Source organism: Narcine bancroftii, chromosome 13 (assembly GCF_036971445.1).
Source record: "Narcine bancroftii isolate sNarBan1 chromosome 13, sNarBan1.hap1, whole genome shotgun sequence".
Lineage (NCBI taxonomy): Eukaryota > Metazoa > Chordata > Chondrichthyes > Torpediniformes > Narcinidae > Narcine > Narcine bancroftii.
In genome coordinates this window covers 902,532-918,106 of record NC_091481.1, presented here as the reverse complement: position 1 = coordinate 918,106, position 15,575 = coordinate 902,532, and the positions used below count along the sequence as shown (strand labels likewise).

Genomic DNA, 15,575 nt, shown 5'->3' with positions numbered 1-15,575 from the left:
TTTTTCTTTTCCTTTTTTTTCAATTTTTTCCTTTAGGGGTTGGGAGGGGAGGGGAGGTAGGATTGGGGGATGGGAGGTGGGAAGGTGGGACTTTTGGGGGAGGGGAGGTGGGAAGGTGGGATTGGGGGAGAGGAGGTGGGAAGGTGGAATTTGTGGGGGAAGTGAGAGGGTGGGATTTGGCAGGGGAAGTGGGGGGTGAGGCTACATACCACATGTATAATGTTTTGAATTGAATGGTAATGCAGTTTAAAGTTCATAAATAAAATGATCAAAAAAACAGAAGGCAGGTTGGACTTCAGCGCATGTCCATTTATAAGATTATATTTTCCCTGTAAAAATAAAAGCAGATGACTGATTGATTGTTCATTCTGAAATGATTGTTTGACCCGGGCTGCACCATCCCTTAGCCCCGAGCGTTCCATGAGATGAAATGTCACATCATGTTTGGAATTATTCACTGAGATCTGTGCAATTCCAGCAAAGTTTTGCCAAATCCAACACAAGACCGATTCTTATTAAATTGGTTACAGTCTGTCAATGTGTAGTTTAAAATTACATCCACTGCTTGACAATGACATATCGAAATGATTGCACTTTGTATGTCTATGTTGGAACTGCAAGTTGATGCCCGAGTTCATGAAGTCATGGAGCTCTAGAGCATGTAAACAGGCCCTTTAGCCCATCTTGACTAAGCTAGTCTCATTTGCTTGCATTCAGCCCACACTCCTCTAAACCCTTCCTACCCATATCCAAATGTTTCTTGAATGTAACTCTTGCCCCTCTTCCTCTGGTGGATATGGTTCATGAACACCTTCACAAGTGCCTGAGTTTTCTGAGATCACAACATTTTCTTCAGGTAATCTGAAGGGAGGGAAGAGGTCCTTCATTTTGCAGCAGATATTTTCATAATTGGGATGAACAGAAGCCCTCTGTAAGGTGGGAAGCTGCAGAGTGGAGAGAGACAACCCTGAGAACTGCTTCCCAATGGTTCTTGAACTTCGTGTTTCTTCCATCAACTTCCTGTTCCCTATTTTCAGATCAGTTTTTTAATTCTTCTTCGAACAGAGTCTGGAGCACAGGAACAGGACCCTTCTGGTATAACATTGGGTTCAGGATGGACCAGAAGTCCCTTTGTTTTCTTGAGATGACTTTCTATCTGTGAAATAGAGTGATGCACATTGGCGGAGATTTCTGCTGCCTTAGTCTGCCTGCTTCGATGTGAGAGCACCCTGGATCAGAGTGTCACGAGCATTTAGTACCCGTCCTCAATTCCCCCAACTCCTGGCTACACTCGAACTCTGTTTCTGAAGGGTTTCCCTGGCACCATGAGGACAATGTTTCACGATGGCATTAAAATAGATTTGAACCTGGAACTTCCAGTGCGCATAATTCTATCTCGAGAGTGAGCTCTAGTAACCTTTCAACAACTGGGTGGAGAATCCTGTCCACTTGGGAAAGGCTCGCAACTGTTCAAACTTATGGCCGTACACCAGCCATTGTTTTCCTGTCTTCTGGCCGGGTCTGCATTTCCTATTATTCTTGGCAGGTGTACTAAACAAAAATAATTCACACTTGCAATAACATTCCTGTCTTCACAGGCTGTAGCTGATTCACAGGAGCCTGGAGAAAATCAGAAATTGTGTACATACTGCTGTATTTGGGTTGGAAAACGAACAGGCACCTTTTGGGGAATGCAGCAGGCCCAGAGAGTGGAGTGGTAACAGAAGTACAGAGCCCTCGGATAAGCAGGCAATGCACACGGACAGTTAGGAGAAGTTGATTCAAGCCCACAAGCTGACACTGACCTACTGGTATAGAATATTCTCACCCTTTTCCCAACACCTGAAAGTTACAAATGCGTTTGCCATAATTCTTATTTTTCATTTGCAAATGTTTAACAAAGAAGCAGTTGCCTCCCCCTCCCTCTGTCTTTCTCTCTCTCCCCCCTCTCTCTGCCTCCCCTTCCTCACACCCCCTGTCTGTCTTTCTTTCTCTCCCTCTCTCTGCCTTCCACTCTCTTTCTGCCTCTCTCTCATTCCCTCTCTTTCTCTGCCTCCCCCTCTATCTCTTTGCCTCCCTCTCTCTTTCTCACTGGCTCCCTTTCTCTCTCTCTGCCTCTCCTTCCCTCACTCTCTCTCACTTATTTGTATCTCGAGTTACACACCGGCAGCCTTGACTTCCAGCATAATCAGACATTTTACTGCTGAAAGATTCCTCTCTGTTGAGGCTCATGAATACACTTTCCTTTATCTTGCCTCAGATCCTGCCTTGTTAATTAAGTGGGTTTTGATGTTGAAAACATAGAATAATAACAGGGAAATGCTTCAGTGCTCAAACACAGACAATCACAGTCGATCACTCACTCAGGTGACACGGGTGGCTGGTGAATGGGTAACACAGTCGACGAAAGATTTGGTGGAAACACCGTGAGGATGAGGAAGGCAACTCTTACTAGTGGGTTCCGATTTGTTTGATTGAATGTATCGTGGTCATATCATGTTAATGTTTGGGTTTATTAATCTTTATTCATCAATGTAGTGTTTGTGATAGTTGAATGCATTGGCATCTGATGTGTACCGGGGAGGGTGAGGGAACCTCTGTGATCACACAAGCATGGGCCCACCCTGACACTGCCCTGTGTGAGACCCCTTTCACGGTATAGATGTGCACTGGTCGTTTATAGACCCCTCATTATTGTACTTACATCTTACAGGGCACATGTGTGTAAAATGTTTATGTATTAAGAGCATGTGTGTGTCTTGTATTTGTATTACAGGATACATGTGTGCAATATGTTCATGCTTGGCAGCGCACATGTGTGGTATGTACATACATCTTATCGTGCCTGTTTTTCTGCTTTATATTTCCAAGGATTGAGAAAATCCTTGATGTACACGTTTGTTGTACCCAGGTACATCTTTGTGTTTATGTGTCTGCACCTCTGTGCAAATCCAGATCTGCGCCTGAGTCACAGGAATCAATAAGACCCCCATACAGCTAACTGCTGCAATGCCTGATGCAAACCTGTAGAGGTTCTGCCTGTGCGCGTGACTTCCCCATCTTCCGTGGGATTCGATCTCTTGCTAGAATTTCACTGCGATGGTTTCAGCCCTTCCACTGCAGAGGAAACAACGGTTGCGGCAAGATGTACAAGAGCATGGATCAGAAAGGTTCAGGGGGATGTGGCCAAACACAAGTGAATGGGACTAGCTGAAGAAAACACCTTGGTCAGCATGGACGAAGGGCTCAGGTCTGAAACATTGGTTCAATATCTTTGCCTCCAGTGGATGCTGTGGGACCTGCTGAGTTTCTGCAGCACATTTGGTCAGCCTGAAGGAATTGGACCGTGGGGCCTGCTTCCATGCTGCATAACTCTGTGGTCTGACGCATCAAGAGAAAATCTGGGTGTGTCAGCGGACATATCAATCTCAGCAGGGCCACTAACTTCTGATCATGGTAAGTTGGCAGATATCCTTCCTGGAGACCAGCAGCACGGACAGTGAACGAGAATCACTCAAGTGAAACATGAACGTCTGCAAACACTGTGACTGGTAAAAGCACAAATGCTAGAGGAGCTCGGCCAGTCTTTTAATGTCCATAGGAGACAAAGATACATTGCCGACGTTTTGGGCTTGAGCCCTTCCTCAAGGAATAAATAGAATGAGCCAGAAGCAGGAAATCTCTGAATAAAGATAGTGCTGGCTGGGGGAGGAATGGAAGTAGACCATAAGCAGAAGTAGGCTATTCAGCCCATCGAGTCTGCCCCACCATTTAATCTTGAGTTGATCTGTTCTCAAGAACCTATCAGTTTCTGCCTTAAATACACCCAATGACTGCCTGTAGAAACAAATTCCACAGATTCACCTCCCTCTGGCTGAAGAAATTCCTCCCCATCTCTGTTCTAAGTGGATGCTTTTCAGTCCTGAAGTTGTGCCCTCTTGTCCTAGACTCTTCCACCATGGGAACCAACATGGTGGAAGTAGATGTGATGGTAGCATTGAAGAAGCTGAAACAAATAGACAGATGAACATGCAGGGATAAAGGGAAGGGCTCAAGTTCAGGCAGCAGAATGTTAGTTTAGTTTGGCATCATGTACAGCACAGACATTGTGAGGTGTAGGGCCTGTTGCTTTTCTGTACTGTCTATTAAGTGAATTATTTAAGATGCTTCCATAACGAATGTTCTTGAAATACTCTGACTCATTGGTCTTCTTTCAGAAAGGAATCTGCTTCCTCATCTGGTTTGGCATCTTTGTGACTCCAGACCCACACCAGCGTGGTTGTTTGAGCCAAACATCAATCTCTCTGAGCAAAGTGTCCCCCAATGTGCCTGCTGTGTGGGATGTGGGTCAGCCCCTGCCTTGCCAGCAAGTTCCAGGTTTCAGGAATGAAGTTCTGAAGGAGTTCATTATCCTTGTTGTTCTGCAGCAGAGAGTTCTAAGATATCTGGTTTCAGAGGGGCCGGTTAGGAAACTGTGAAGGGTCCACTGGTGGTTGATGGATCCGGCTGGAGCCTTCGCTCCTCTCACTTGGCTCTGTGGACTCGTAATGCTGCCCAGGGCTGCTCTCTCCTTATACTGCCTGATGGAAATTCATGATGACTTTCTGAACGGAAACAAAAGGATATGTCATCGTTGTGCTTAGAAAAATAAAGACCAAGAGTAGTTGGCTGGGAGGAGAATTTTGAGAGGTGGAAAGAGTTGGAAATATTACCAGGTTCCCTCTGACATTTTGCTCGAATCCAAAAATCTTCACGCAGAAAATGTTCCGAACAGTCCGCAGTTCCACTTCAAAAACATTATTTCTCATTGTCCCTGGTATAAGATGAAGTATTTCCAGCACCCACTCTATTTCTGTCTGGATCTCCTGACAAGGATACCAGAGGTGCAGGTGGATGGACTGGGCACACAGTAGTTAATGAAATGGAATCTCCCCTAGGGACACCTGCACTAGTTATTCCTAGAGGTACCTGGGAACAGTACATTCTGGTCTGGGAATGCCCCGCTCCAGTCCAGGAATGTTCTCTTCTGGTCTGGGAATTTTAAGTTCTTTTTATTCTGGACATACAGCACGGTAATGGGCCTTTCTGGCCCATGAGCTCATGCCACCCAAATGGCCTACAACACCTGTACGTTTTTAAAGGATGGAGATTGTGCATGATGTGTGTGTGGAGATGGAAGGAATGAATCCTCAATGTCACTCAGGCAGGAGCTCCTCAACCACAGGGTGGAGACAGCTGAGGTGCATGGAAGCACAGCGACTGGGAGATTTGGCTGGAGTAATTGTTCATCCACTAGAGGGAGATAGAGGCCTGTGTATTAGGATGCCTTCAACGGCAGAGCAGCTGGATGGGAGGACTTCACTGACTATGGAAAGGTGGAGGTGAAGGGTTGGAGGAAATTCAGTTGTGGGTTAGACTCTAACAAAATGAAATCTGATCCCAAAGTAACATAGAACATAGACCAGTGGAGCACAGTGCAGGCCTTTCAGCCCACAATGTTGTGCCAGCTCATATAAGCCAAGTCCACATCACTCTAACCCTTCCCTCCCTCGCAACCCTCCAGTTGCCTGTCGAAGAGTATTTTAATGTCCCTATTGTACCAGTGACCACCACCATCCCCGGCAATGCATTCCAGACCCACACCACTCTCTGTGTAAAACAATGTACACCTGACATCTCCCTTAAACGTTCCTCTCCTCACCTTAAACAAATGTCCCTTGTATTGGGAACATCATTCCCTCCCAATCCCATTTACAAATTGGAACAGAATTCACAAATGTTCAGTGTCTGAAACTCAGTCACGTACAGGCAGGTGGAATGAGTGGAAGAGGGGAATGATGACCTGATAAAGGTATGTAAAACCACGAGGGGCATAGATGCAAAGTGAGAGGGCAAAGCCAGAGGGGACCGATCCAGTGATCATTGGGGATCAGAGGTGGAGCAAGTTTAAATCCCTGAGAGTTGCTCACCTTTTTCATGCTGAAACCTGCATTAAAACTGGCTCAAGTAAACAATGTTTTTATGATGACCCCACGTTGCCTTTGTGGAGCTGGGGCAAGTGGGGCATGAGTGTAGGCCGTCACCATGATGTCAAACATATGCACTGGAAAATGAAAGTGCTGAGTCCGCAGAAAGGTCCAGCACTAACTGGCCGAGTTTCTCTTGACGTCGATATCGCCACATCATCAGCCCTCCCCTTTGCAGCCACTTTCAGCGCCATTCCTTTTATGAAGGAGGTGGAGCGACTTCACTCCACCTTTAAGTGTACCCCCACCCCCCCCCCCCACCCAGGCAGACAGAAGCTGGAGCGTATTATGGAGACAAGTGCAGCGATAGAAAGAAGGAGAATCTCGATCCTTACATTCACCTTTTTTCCTCTATAAAAGGGCCCACAAACTCGGAGAATCTTTCCTGGGCCCAACACATTAATGTAATCATGAAGAAAGTATGTCAGCGCCTCTACTTCCTCAGTAGTTTGCGGAGGTTTTGGATGACATTGGAAACCTTGACAAACTTCTACGTTTGTGTGGGGAAAATGTACTGACTGTCTACATCATGGTCTGGTATGAGACCATCAATACCCCTGAGAGCAAAGACCTGCAAAAGGTAGTGGTCGCAGCCCAGGACATCACAGGCAAACCCCTCCCCACCATCGATAACATCTACAGGGAACGCTGCCGTCAGAGAGCAGCAGCAATCAAGGATCCACCCCACACAGCACACGCTCTGTTCTCGCTGCTACCATCAGGAAAGAGGTCTCGGTGTCACAAGACTCGCACCATCAGGTTCAGGAACAGCTGCTCCCCCTCCATCATCAGACTTCCCAATAACAAACTCAATCAGAGACTCATTTAAGGACTTGTGCACTTTATTGATTAGTGAATATTTAGTTTCTGTATTGCAGTTTGTTAACATTTCTCTCTCTTTTGTATGATCTTTTCTTGAGTACAGTTTTGCACCACTGATAATTGGAAATTTTGCCTGGCCGCCAGGCAAAGGAATCTCAGGGTTGTATGTGATGTCATGTATGTACTCTGACAATAAATCTGAACTTTGAACTTTTAAACTTTAAAGGGGACCTGAGGGGCAAGTATTTCCACAGAGGCTGTGCTGTGTTGGGAAGGGTATCAGGTTTGGTGGATTCACAGAGAGACGAATCTGGGCACAAGTGTTACATTCACAGATAACTTTACTGAATACACAGCGGAGAACATCAAATGCTACTCAATTACTCCACTACAAAATAAAGCTATAGACATTCACATTGGGCCCAGGTTGGACTCTAATACCGGTAGCTGCCTGCACTCTAAACGCTCACTGTACTCTAAACTTACACACACTCCTGGTTCCCTGTACCAATGGGGGTGCGACTCCCTGCAAGCACTGATCTATTGTAGTACATGGCTCAGCTTCAGTGTAGTGCAACACTAACAGCGATGTCCACAGTAGCAACCTGGCGTGGAGCGATGTCTTGGGCTTGGATTATGAGGTAAAGTGAAAGAATGTGCTATGCATTGATGTTTTATACAGTTCTGATCAGAGCATCTGGCCAATAATGACCCTCGTGATTTAAATTAGCCAATGGCAAGATGTGCACTAAAGGGAAGCTGGAGATCAACCTTCATGACAGGTGATGTGACTTCCAAGTAAGTTTCAGATGGGGAGGAGACATCACAATCCACAATATTCCAGACAGGCAGGGAGGTCACGTGTTTCTCCACAATCCTCATATTACAGGGTGGTGGGTGTGTGCAATGATTCACAGAAGGAAGGGGTCGAAAAGGGGACGTGTGCAGAGTTTAAAGGACATTTGGACAGGTTCATGGATAGGGAAGGGTTAGTGAGATATGGGCCAAACACAGACAAATGGTACTAGCTCAGGGAAACACCTTGGTCAGCATGGATGAGTTGGGGAGAAGGGCCTGTTTCAGTGCTGTGAAACTGTGTCTATTATCAGGCTGGTTACCCTTACTTCCTGTAGATGCTGTGTAATCTACTGAACATCTCCTGCATTTGTTTATCTGATTATTGTAATCTATTTGTTGGAATAGTGTCATTACATATCAAACCTTAATAATCTCTTCATCAACAGTGCCCCAGTGAAACATATGATCCTTCAATAAGGTCAACAAAGGATTTCCCGGATGAGGTGATCAGTTTTATCCGCTATCATCCAGTGATGCATAAGTCAGTGCACCCAATGAGTGCCAAACCCGTCTTCACCAGGATCAACGTTGAGTACCGACTGACACAGATTGTGGTGGATCATGTGATGGCCGAAGATGGACAGTACGACGTCATGTTTCTCGGGACAGGTAAGGGGTTCAGATGATGCAGACTATCTTCACCTGACTTGAGTGAATAAGTCTAAGTAACTCTTCCCTGTGTTTACATGGAAGCCTCTGACCATTCCACCAGTGTGTGTGTGTGACACCATTGATGCAACAGTGTGGTGGACTCTTGCTTTGATAATCCCATCTTCCCAGAGCTGTGTCCACCACCTCTCCTCTATCGGCTATCCACACTAAGAAAAGCAGCCATCCTATTAAAGGACTCGTGCCACCCAGAACACACTCCCTTCTCCCTCCCTCCTCACTTCCCTCTCCTCCCTTCTCCCTCCTCCCTTCTCTCTCCTCCCTCCCTTCTCCTTTTCTCCCTTCCCTTCTCCCTTCTCCTCCCTTCTCCCTTTGCCTCCCTTCTCCCTCCTCCCTTTGCCTCCTCCCTCCTCCCTTCACTCTCCTCCCTTCTCCAACCTTTCTTCTCCCTCTTCCCTTCTCTCTTCTCCCTTCTCCTCCCTTCTCCCAATGGGGAGAAACTCCACAGGGATGAGGTCACCCACCATCAGAGCCAGACAGTTTCCTTCTGGCCATTAGCAGACTTCTGAATAAGCCCCACACTGATGCCGTTGCTTCACTCAAACTGATCTCTATACCTGTGACTCCTGGATCCATTTTTAACTTGTATTAGATCCATTTTTAATTGTTATACTATGTATGGGTTGACTTTGCTGGATGACTTGCAAAACAAACTTTATCCGTGTACATGACCATGAATTTGAAGCTTAAACTGTACAAACTACATTTGGTGGTGTTTACATGGACAACAGCACTTTGAGAGACAGCGGTAGTGTTGCTGCCTCACAGCTCCAGACACCCTGTTTTATCCTGACCTCTAGCGCTGTCTGTGTGGAGTCTGCATATTCCCCCTGTGACCGATGCTCTATCTTCCTCCCACATGGGTCGATGATGTAATCGGCTGCTGTAAGTTGCCTCTCATTGTGGGTGGGGGTGGAGCTGATGGGAATGTGGGGAGAATGAAATGTGTTGGGATGAAGACTAGTGGAAACAGGTGGTTGGCGGTCAGCATGGAATAGTGGGATGAAGGGCCTGTTTCATGCTGTGACCAGAAGCTGCCTTGTTACGAGTCACACGAGAGACTTCAGTGGCTGGAATCTGGAGTAAAGCACCATGTGGAGTGTTTCCTGCCCACGTCCTGCAGAGGGAGCTCCTCACCAATCGATGATTCTCTTCCTCCCTTCTCTCTCTCTGCTGCTTAGCCATAAAGCATGGCTTTTGCCCCACGAGTCCATTCCACCCAATTGACCTACACCCCTGGTATATTTCAAATGGTGGGAGGAAACCGGAACCCCCAGGGAAAACCCACACAGACAAAGGAAGAACATACAGACAGCACTGGATTCAAACTCCGGTCCAGATCACTGGCACTGTGACAGAGTTGCACTCATCGCTTCGCTAACTGTTTCTCTCTCCCTTATCTCTGCCTCAATCCCCTTACTCTTCTCTGTAGAACGTCTGTGTTCGGGATTGTCCTGGAATATGTTCCCTGAACAAAGTCAAGGCTGTTTGTCAGCAGCTGCCCAACTTGATCTTCTCCTGATGCTACCTACACACGATCACTGCGCCCGACCAAGATCAGCTCCTGGCGACAGGCAGAGATGAAGGGGGTTGGAACTGTTCTCAAAGTTAAATCCACCCCAGCAGACCTGATGCAGGGTCTCAACCAAAATGTTTTACCGACACATGTCCTGCCTGACCCCCAGAACCCCTGTGGATTATTGTTTCTTGGCCATTATTTGGACGTCCCAGAGGGCAGGGGAACCAGAGGACGTGTGAGATACACTGGCTGTTTGTGTGAAGGAAGCACTGTGTGAAGGCTGGCACTGTGTTGCACCTAAAAACATGGTTGGTATCAATGTCTCCACCACAGAACTCCAATCTCCCTGTTTCCCCCGGCTCTACCAATGCAGGCAGCATTTTACTCTCTCACCACAGTTGCATCTTGGCCAAAGGAAGGCCACAGATAAGGAGATGCACCTGGTTCTGGGGTCCAGCATCTCCTCATCTCCCCTTTGCAACCCTCTCAGAATCTTGTGTCCCTGTGAGATCACCTCCGGTGCCTTCAAATGTCACTCACAATGGGTATCTACCCACAATCTTTCCCCGTATGACCACTCCCTCCTTCCAAGAGCCAGTCCTGCATGCCTCATGAGGCAGGGAATCCAAGTCTCCACTCAATGTTGTAGGTAATGTCTTGGTAAAGCCCTGTGCAAGCTTAGCAAGGATTCCTTTTCCTTCAACTCAATGCCCCCAGTGAAGGCCACAGTCCCAGTGACTTCCTGGTCACCTCCTGCAGCTGAGATGTAACGTTTGGTGCTGGGGTGAGCCAGAATCCCTGGATTGCTCAGGACACCAACACTGACCGGTTCCTCCCTGTCCCTTCTTCTGGTGACCCTGACGGGAATATTTTGGGAATGATCATAACTTTAAGGGAATTAAATAAAGGATGGTTAGAACAAAGAGCATTCCAGCACGGTCCAGCCCCTTCGGTCCACAATATTGTGCTAACCTATGTAAACCTATTCAACAATCTCTGTACTGATAATAACCGTACCAGCAGTGCGAGTATAAGACAGCTTTAATAAGCTAATATGTACACTAAGAGGTCTTGTCTCTTTGCAAGAGAAACCTGGAAGGCTAGACTAGCTCTGGACTGCTTTATAGACAAGGTCATTGGAATGACCCCTGGTGATCTAGTGGTGTCATTACATATCACCACACTCTCATCCTTCCCTACCCTACACCTGTTACAGCCGTCAGTTTAATTTTGTTGTTCTTCAGAAAATAAGGCTGCATGATTAGTGTAGCGGTTAGTGCAACGCTGTTACAGCACCAGCGACTAGGACTGGGGTTTGAATCCCGCACTGGAGTTTGTACGTTCTTCCTGTGTCTGCATGGGTTTTCCCCAGAAGCTCCAGTTTCCTCCCTCCATTCGAGACGTACCAGGGTTGTAGGTCATTTGGGTGTAATTGGGCGGCCTGGACACATGGGCTGGAAGGGCCTGTCACCATGTTGTATATCTAAAAACATTAACTTGTTGAAATTTTTGACTGAAAGTTCTCTTCAACATTGGAGCTGAACTGGAGAGTTTGGATATTTTCCCCGTGTTCTCACTCCATTCATTCGCACAGACCATCGTCATTTTCTCCAGGAAAAGCTTTAAAGTATTGATTACTTTTTTGTGCAGATGTTGGAACTGTTTTAAAAGTGGTGAGTGTCACAAAAGAAAACTGGGAGACAGAAGAAGTGGTTCTGGAGGAGCTGCAAGTGTTCAAGGTAAGGAGATGAGGGTGCAGAGTGTGGAGGGGCATGGGCCATGTACAGGCTGCACAGTCTTAGACTAATTTCAAAAACAAACACGGGTTGTAGGTTAATTGGGTGGAATTGGGCAAGCACGGGCTCCTGAGCCAGAAGGGCCTGTTCTCATACTGCATATTTTAGACATCATGTTCACCACAGAAATGTTCCTGCACTGCACTCTTCCATATTCTGCCCCCAGTCATAAACAGAGACGACCCATCACGGTGACGCACCAGCAGTCTCTGCTGTTTTTCCCAGCTGACATCCATGGCCTGGCTTATTGTTGGATGAGTCAAGACACAAGCTGCATTAGATTGTTGCATCAATAAATGAAAAGCAACATTTGGGCCATGATTACTATCCCAGCTTCCCTCCTCCTTCCATGGTTTGTGGGTCCTGATCTGTCCCATTATGATATTGGATTTGGGGGTAACAATCCATTTTATTTCTTCAGGGTCCCTCCCCGATATTGAACATGGAAATCTCTTCAAAACAGGTAAATTGTGGTGTCTGACATTTCTGATTAATTCTTATTTCTATTTGACATTTATTCTCTCACCAAGGACTCAGAAGTAACAGTTGGCATTTTTTCCAGCAACAGTTGTACATCGGCTCCAGGGATGGCTTGGTACAGCTCTCACTACATCGATGTGACATCTATGGCAAAGTCTGTGCAGAGTGCTGTCTGGCCAGAGACCCTTACTGTGCCTGGGATGGGAGCTCTTGCACCCGCTATGTGCCAGCATCCAAGCGGTGAGTGTTGACCAGGTCTACTCCACAGATCCTGGTAACCGTGTGGTAGTTGTAGCTGTTCTCATACAATGTTTGAGCAGATTTCATGCAATAAAACATAGTACACTCCAGTACAGTACAGGCCCTTCAGCCCATAATTTTTCCCTACCTCACGCCAGGAGGTTTACGGATGATATGAAGGTTGGAGGAATTGTGGATGGAGCTGAAGGTTGTTGAATGTTACAAGAGGATATAGACAGGATGCAGAGTTGGGTGGAAAAGTGGCAGATGAAGTTCAATCCGGATAAGTGTGAGGTGATGCATTTTGGAAATTCAAACCAGAAGACTGAGTACAGGGTTAATGGTTGGTTACTTTAGAGTGTGAATGAACAGAGGTACATTAGGGTCCAAATCCACACATCCCTCAAGGTCACTGCACAGGTTGATAGGGTAGCTACTGTAAGGTAAAACATCATGAGATGGGAATGTGTAAGGAGTTACCCTGTGCAGGGCTGTAACAAGATGTGAATGCATCCTTGTACTTACAAGATAAGAGAGACATTGATGGATTGAGAGGCAGGAAGCTAGCAGGGAAAGGATAGCAACAGTTTTAGTCATTGGACAAGTAATGATATGATGATGTTCTAAGCACGTATCCAAGGGTATAAAAAATCACCATTTTGCTGATAACGGCAGAATGCATTCTCCAACTAACATTGTTAGTTGCAAGTGTTACAATCCGGTAATAAAGAACAAAGAACCCTGATTTCGACTCAGTCTGGTGTTTGTCTCACTCATTCATGAACAAAGCAGACCTAACACTACGCAGGTCTATGGGATGCAGGGCTTCATTAATGGGGGATTGAGTTCAAGAGTAGAGAGGTCATGTTGCAACTCCAGAATCTCTGGTGAGACCACACTTGAAATATTGTGTTCAGTTTTGGTCACATCATTACAGGAAGGATGTAGAAGCTATGGAAAGGGGGCAGAGGAGATTTACCAGGATGTTGCCTGGATTGGGAAACAAGTCTTATGAGGCCAGGTTAGCAGAGCTGGGACTCTTCACTTTGGAGCGTAGAAGGATGAGACGAGACTTGATAGAGGTCTCCAACATTATGAGAGGCATAGATAGGGTGGACAGCCAGCACCTGTTTCCTAGGGCAGGATCAATAAACATCTGAGGAGGTGTGTGCAAAGTGAAGGGAGGGACGTTTAAGGGAGACATCAGGGGTATGTTTTTTACACAGAGAGTTGTGGGTGCCTGGAATCCCTTGCTGGAGATGGTGGTGGAAGCTGAAACATTTGCGCCATTTAAGAAACTCTTAGACAGGCACATGGATGGAAGAAAAATAGGGGGTTATGGGTAGGGAGACTTTAGTAATTTTTTTAAAGAATATATGGGATGGCACAACATTAAGGTCTGAAGGGCCTGTTCTGTGCTGTTGTGTTTGATCCCTCTTATTTTTCTTCAATCCCTGTGCCTGTCCAAGGGTTTCTTAAATGCTCTTAATGTTTCAACCTCCACCACTGTTCTCTGTGTAAAATAAAACCTTCTCTACTTCAACATCTCCCTGAACTTTCCTCTCCTCATCTTAAAAAGATGTCCTCTGGTGTTTGCTTTGTCGCTCAGGGGAAAAGGTGCTGCCGTCCACCCCATCTATACCTTTCAGAATCTGATATGGCTGTGTTACATTGCCTCTCATTCTCCATCCCTCTGAAGAGAATACTCAAGCTCACTCAGCCTTTCTTCTCTGATCCACATGGCATCCTGGTAAATCCTCAGCCGGGTGGTGCTGGCTCCGCTACACCTGGATCTCTTCCTTAATTTTTAATTTTAAAAAATTTAGGCCGACAGCACGGTAACAGGCCATTCCAGTCTACGAGCCCATGCTGCCCAATTATACCCGATTGACCTACAGCATCCAGTTCATTTTTTTTGAAGGGTGGGAGGAAACTGGAACCCCCCGAGGAAAACCCACACAGACACGGAGAGAAGGTACAAATTCCTCACAGACAGCGCGAGATTTGAACCCCGGTCCCGATCGCCGGCGCTGTAACAGCATTGTGCTAACCGCTACACTAACTGTGCTGCTTGCCGGGAGCAGCTGAAAGATGCCTTGTGCAGGGTGGAAGGGGTCTTCAGTGATTTTTCAATGATCTTCCCTTGAACTCAGGTGTCCCTGGATCTGAACTCAGCCCCCAACTCTGCAGTGTTTCATGATATCTGCACTCCACAGTCTCCCTGATCACAATGGATCCCCCATTCACATCTTGCATTGAACAGTAGGCTGTCTCCATGAGTCCAACTCCCACATTTGTTCAAGCTGCAACAGTGGCCATTTTCTCACCATCTCTCCGCCTTCTACCTAATTACATTGTTTTCTCTCAGCATATTGCCATCTGCTGACCTCAAACCTCCCAGATCCAATGAAAGGCTCTTTTCTCTCCTTCGATGCTGGCTGATTTGCCAATTCTTACTTGCACTCTTTGTTTCAGATTTCCAGTAGCTGTGGTATTTTTCTTTAGTTAACAGCGAGACCTGCAGTTGGAGCACACGTCCACAGGAACTATCTCCGATACCCCTGCGTATCATTGCCCGCATCCTTTTACAACGTGTGCATTCAAAATGGATTCATCAGTCAGCCTCTGACACAGTGAATGTGACAAACATTTTTGTTGTGAATTTTAGATGAAGGTCCATCAATTGTGAAACATTAGCTGGTTGGAAATGAGCAGACGAGACCAATGAAGCAGTCATTAAGTGATGTGTGATTGATATAAGATTCTGTGGTAGAAAATAAATAAAATGTTCTTGGGAAGTCAATGCCTTGATTCACGGCTCATTTTGTCGTTACCTCACGAGAACATCAGGCAACCCGCTGGCTATTAATCACTGAGAAATGAGTTCACAAGATTTGGCAGTTTAACACACAGGGTGCGTAGGTCTCCAACAGAGCTCTTTGTCAGACAGAAAAAAAGTTAACAACTACAAACTGCAAAAACATTTTCACAGTCGGAACCATTTTGCCCGGTGATTTTCGGATTGCTTGATCAAAGACTATTTGGAGTGAGATTTCTGTTGTTTGTACAGGAGGACCAGGCGTCAAGATGTGAAGCATGGAGACCCGATCAGTCAGTGCTGGGACTTGGAAGAAAGTGAGTATTTGGTGCTTATGGATGAGTGGT

General features: G+C 46.3%; 1 protein-coding gene across 3 annotated transcripts in view; it reads left to right on the top strand.

Annotated features, from left to right (window-relative positions):
- The window catches only part of sema3d (sema domain, immunoglobulin domain (Ig), short basic domain, secreted, (semaphorin) 3D), a 188,730-nt gene that overhangs the window by 152,699 nt on the left and 20,456 nt on the right, over positions 1–15,575 (top strand). For all 3 annotated transcript variants that reach the window (XM_069909344.1, XM_069909343.1, XM_069909342.1), the window contains exons 12-16: positions 8,093–8,315; positions 11,545–11,633; positions 12,112–12,153; positions 12,253–12,410; positions 15,481–15,545. In XM_069909344.1, coding sequence (XP_069765445.1) covers positions 8,093–8,315; positions 11,545–11,633; positions 12,112–12,153; positions 12,253–12,410; positions 15,481–15,545 — 577 coding nt within the window. The remainder of the gene's footprint in view (positions 1–8,092; positions 8,316–11,544; positions 11,634–12,111; positions 12,154–12,252; positions 12,411–15,480; positions 15,546–15,575) is intronic.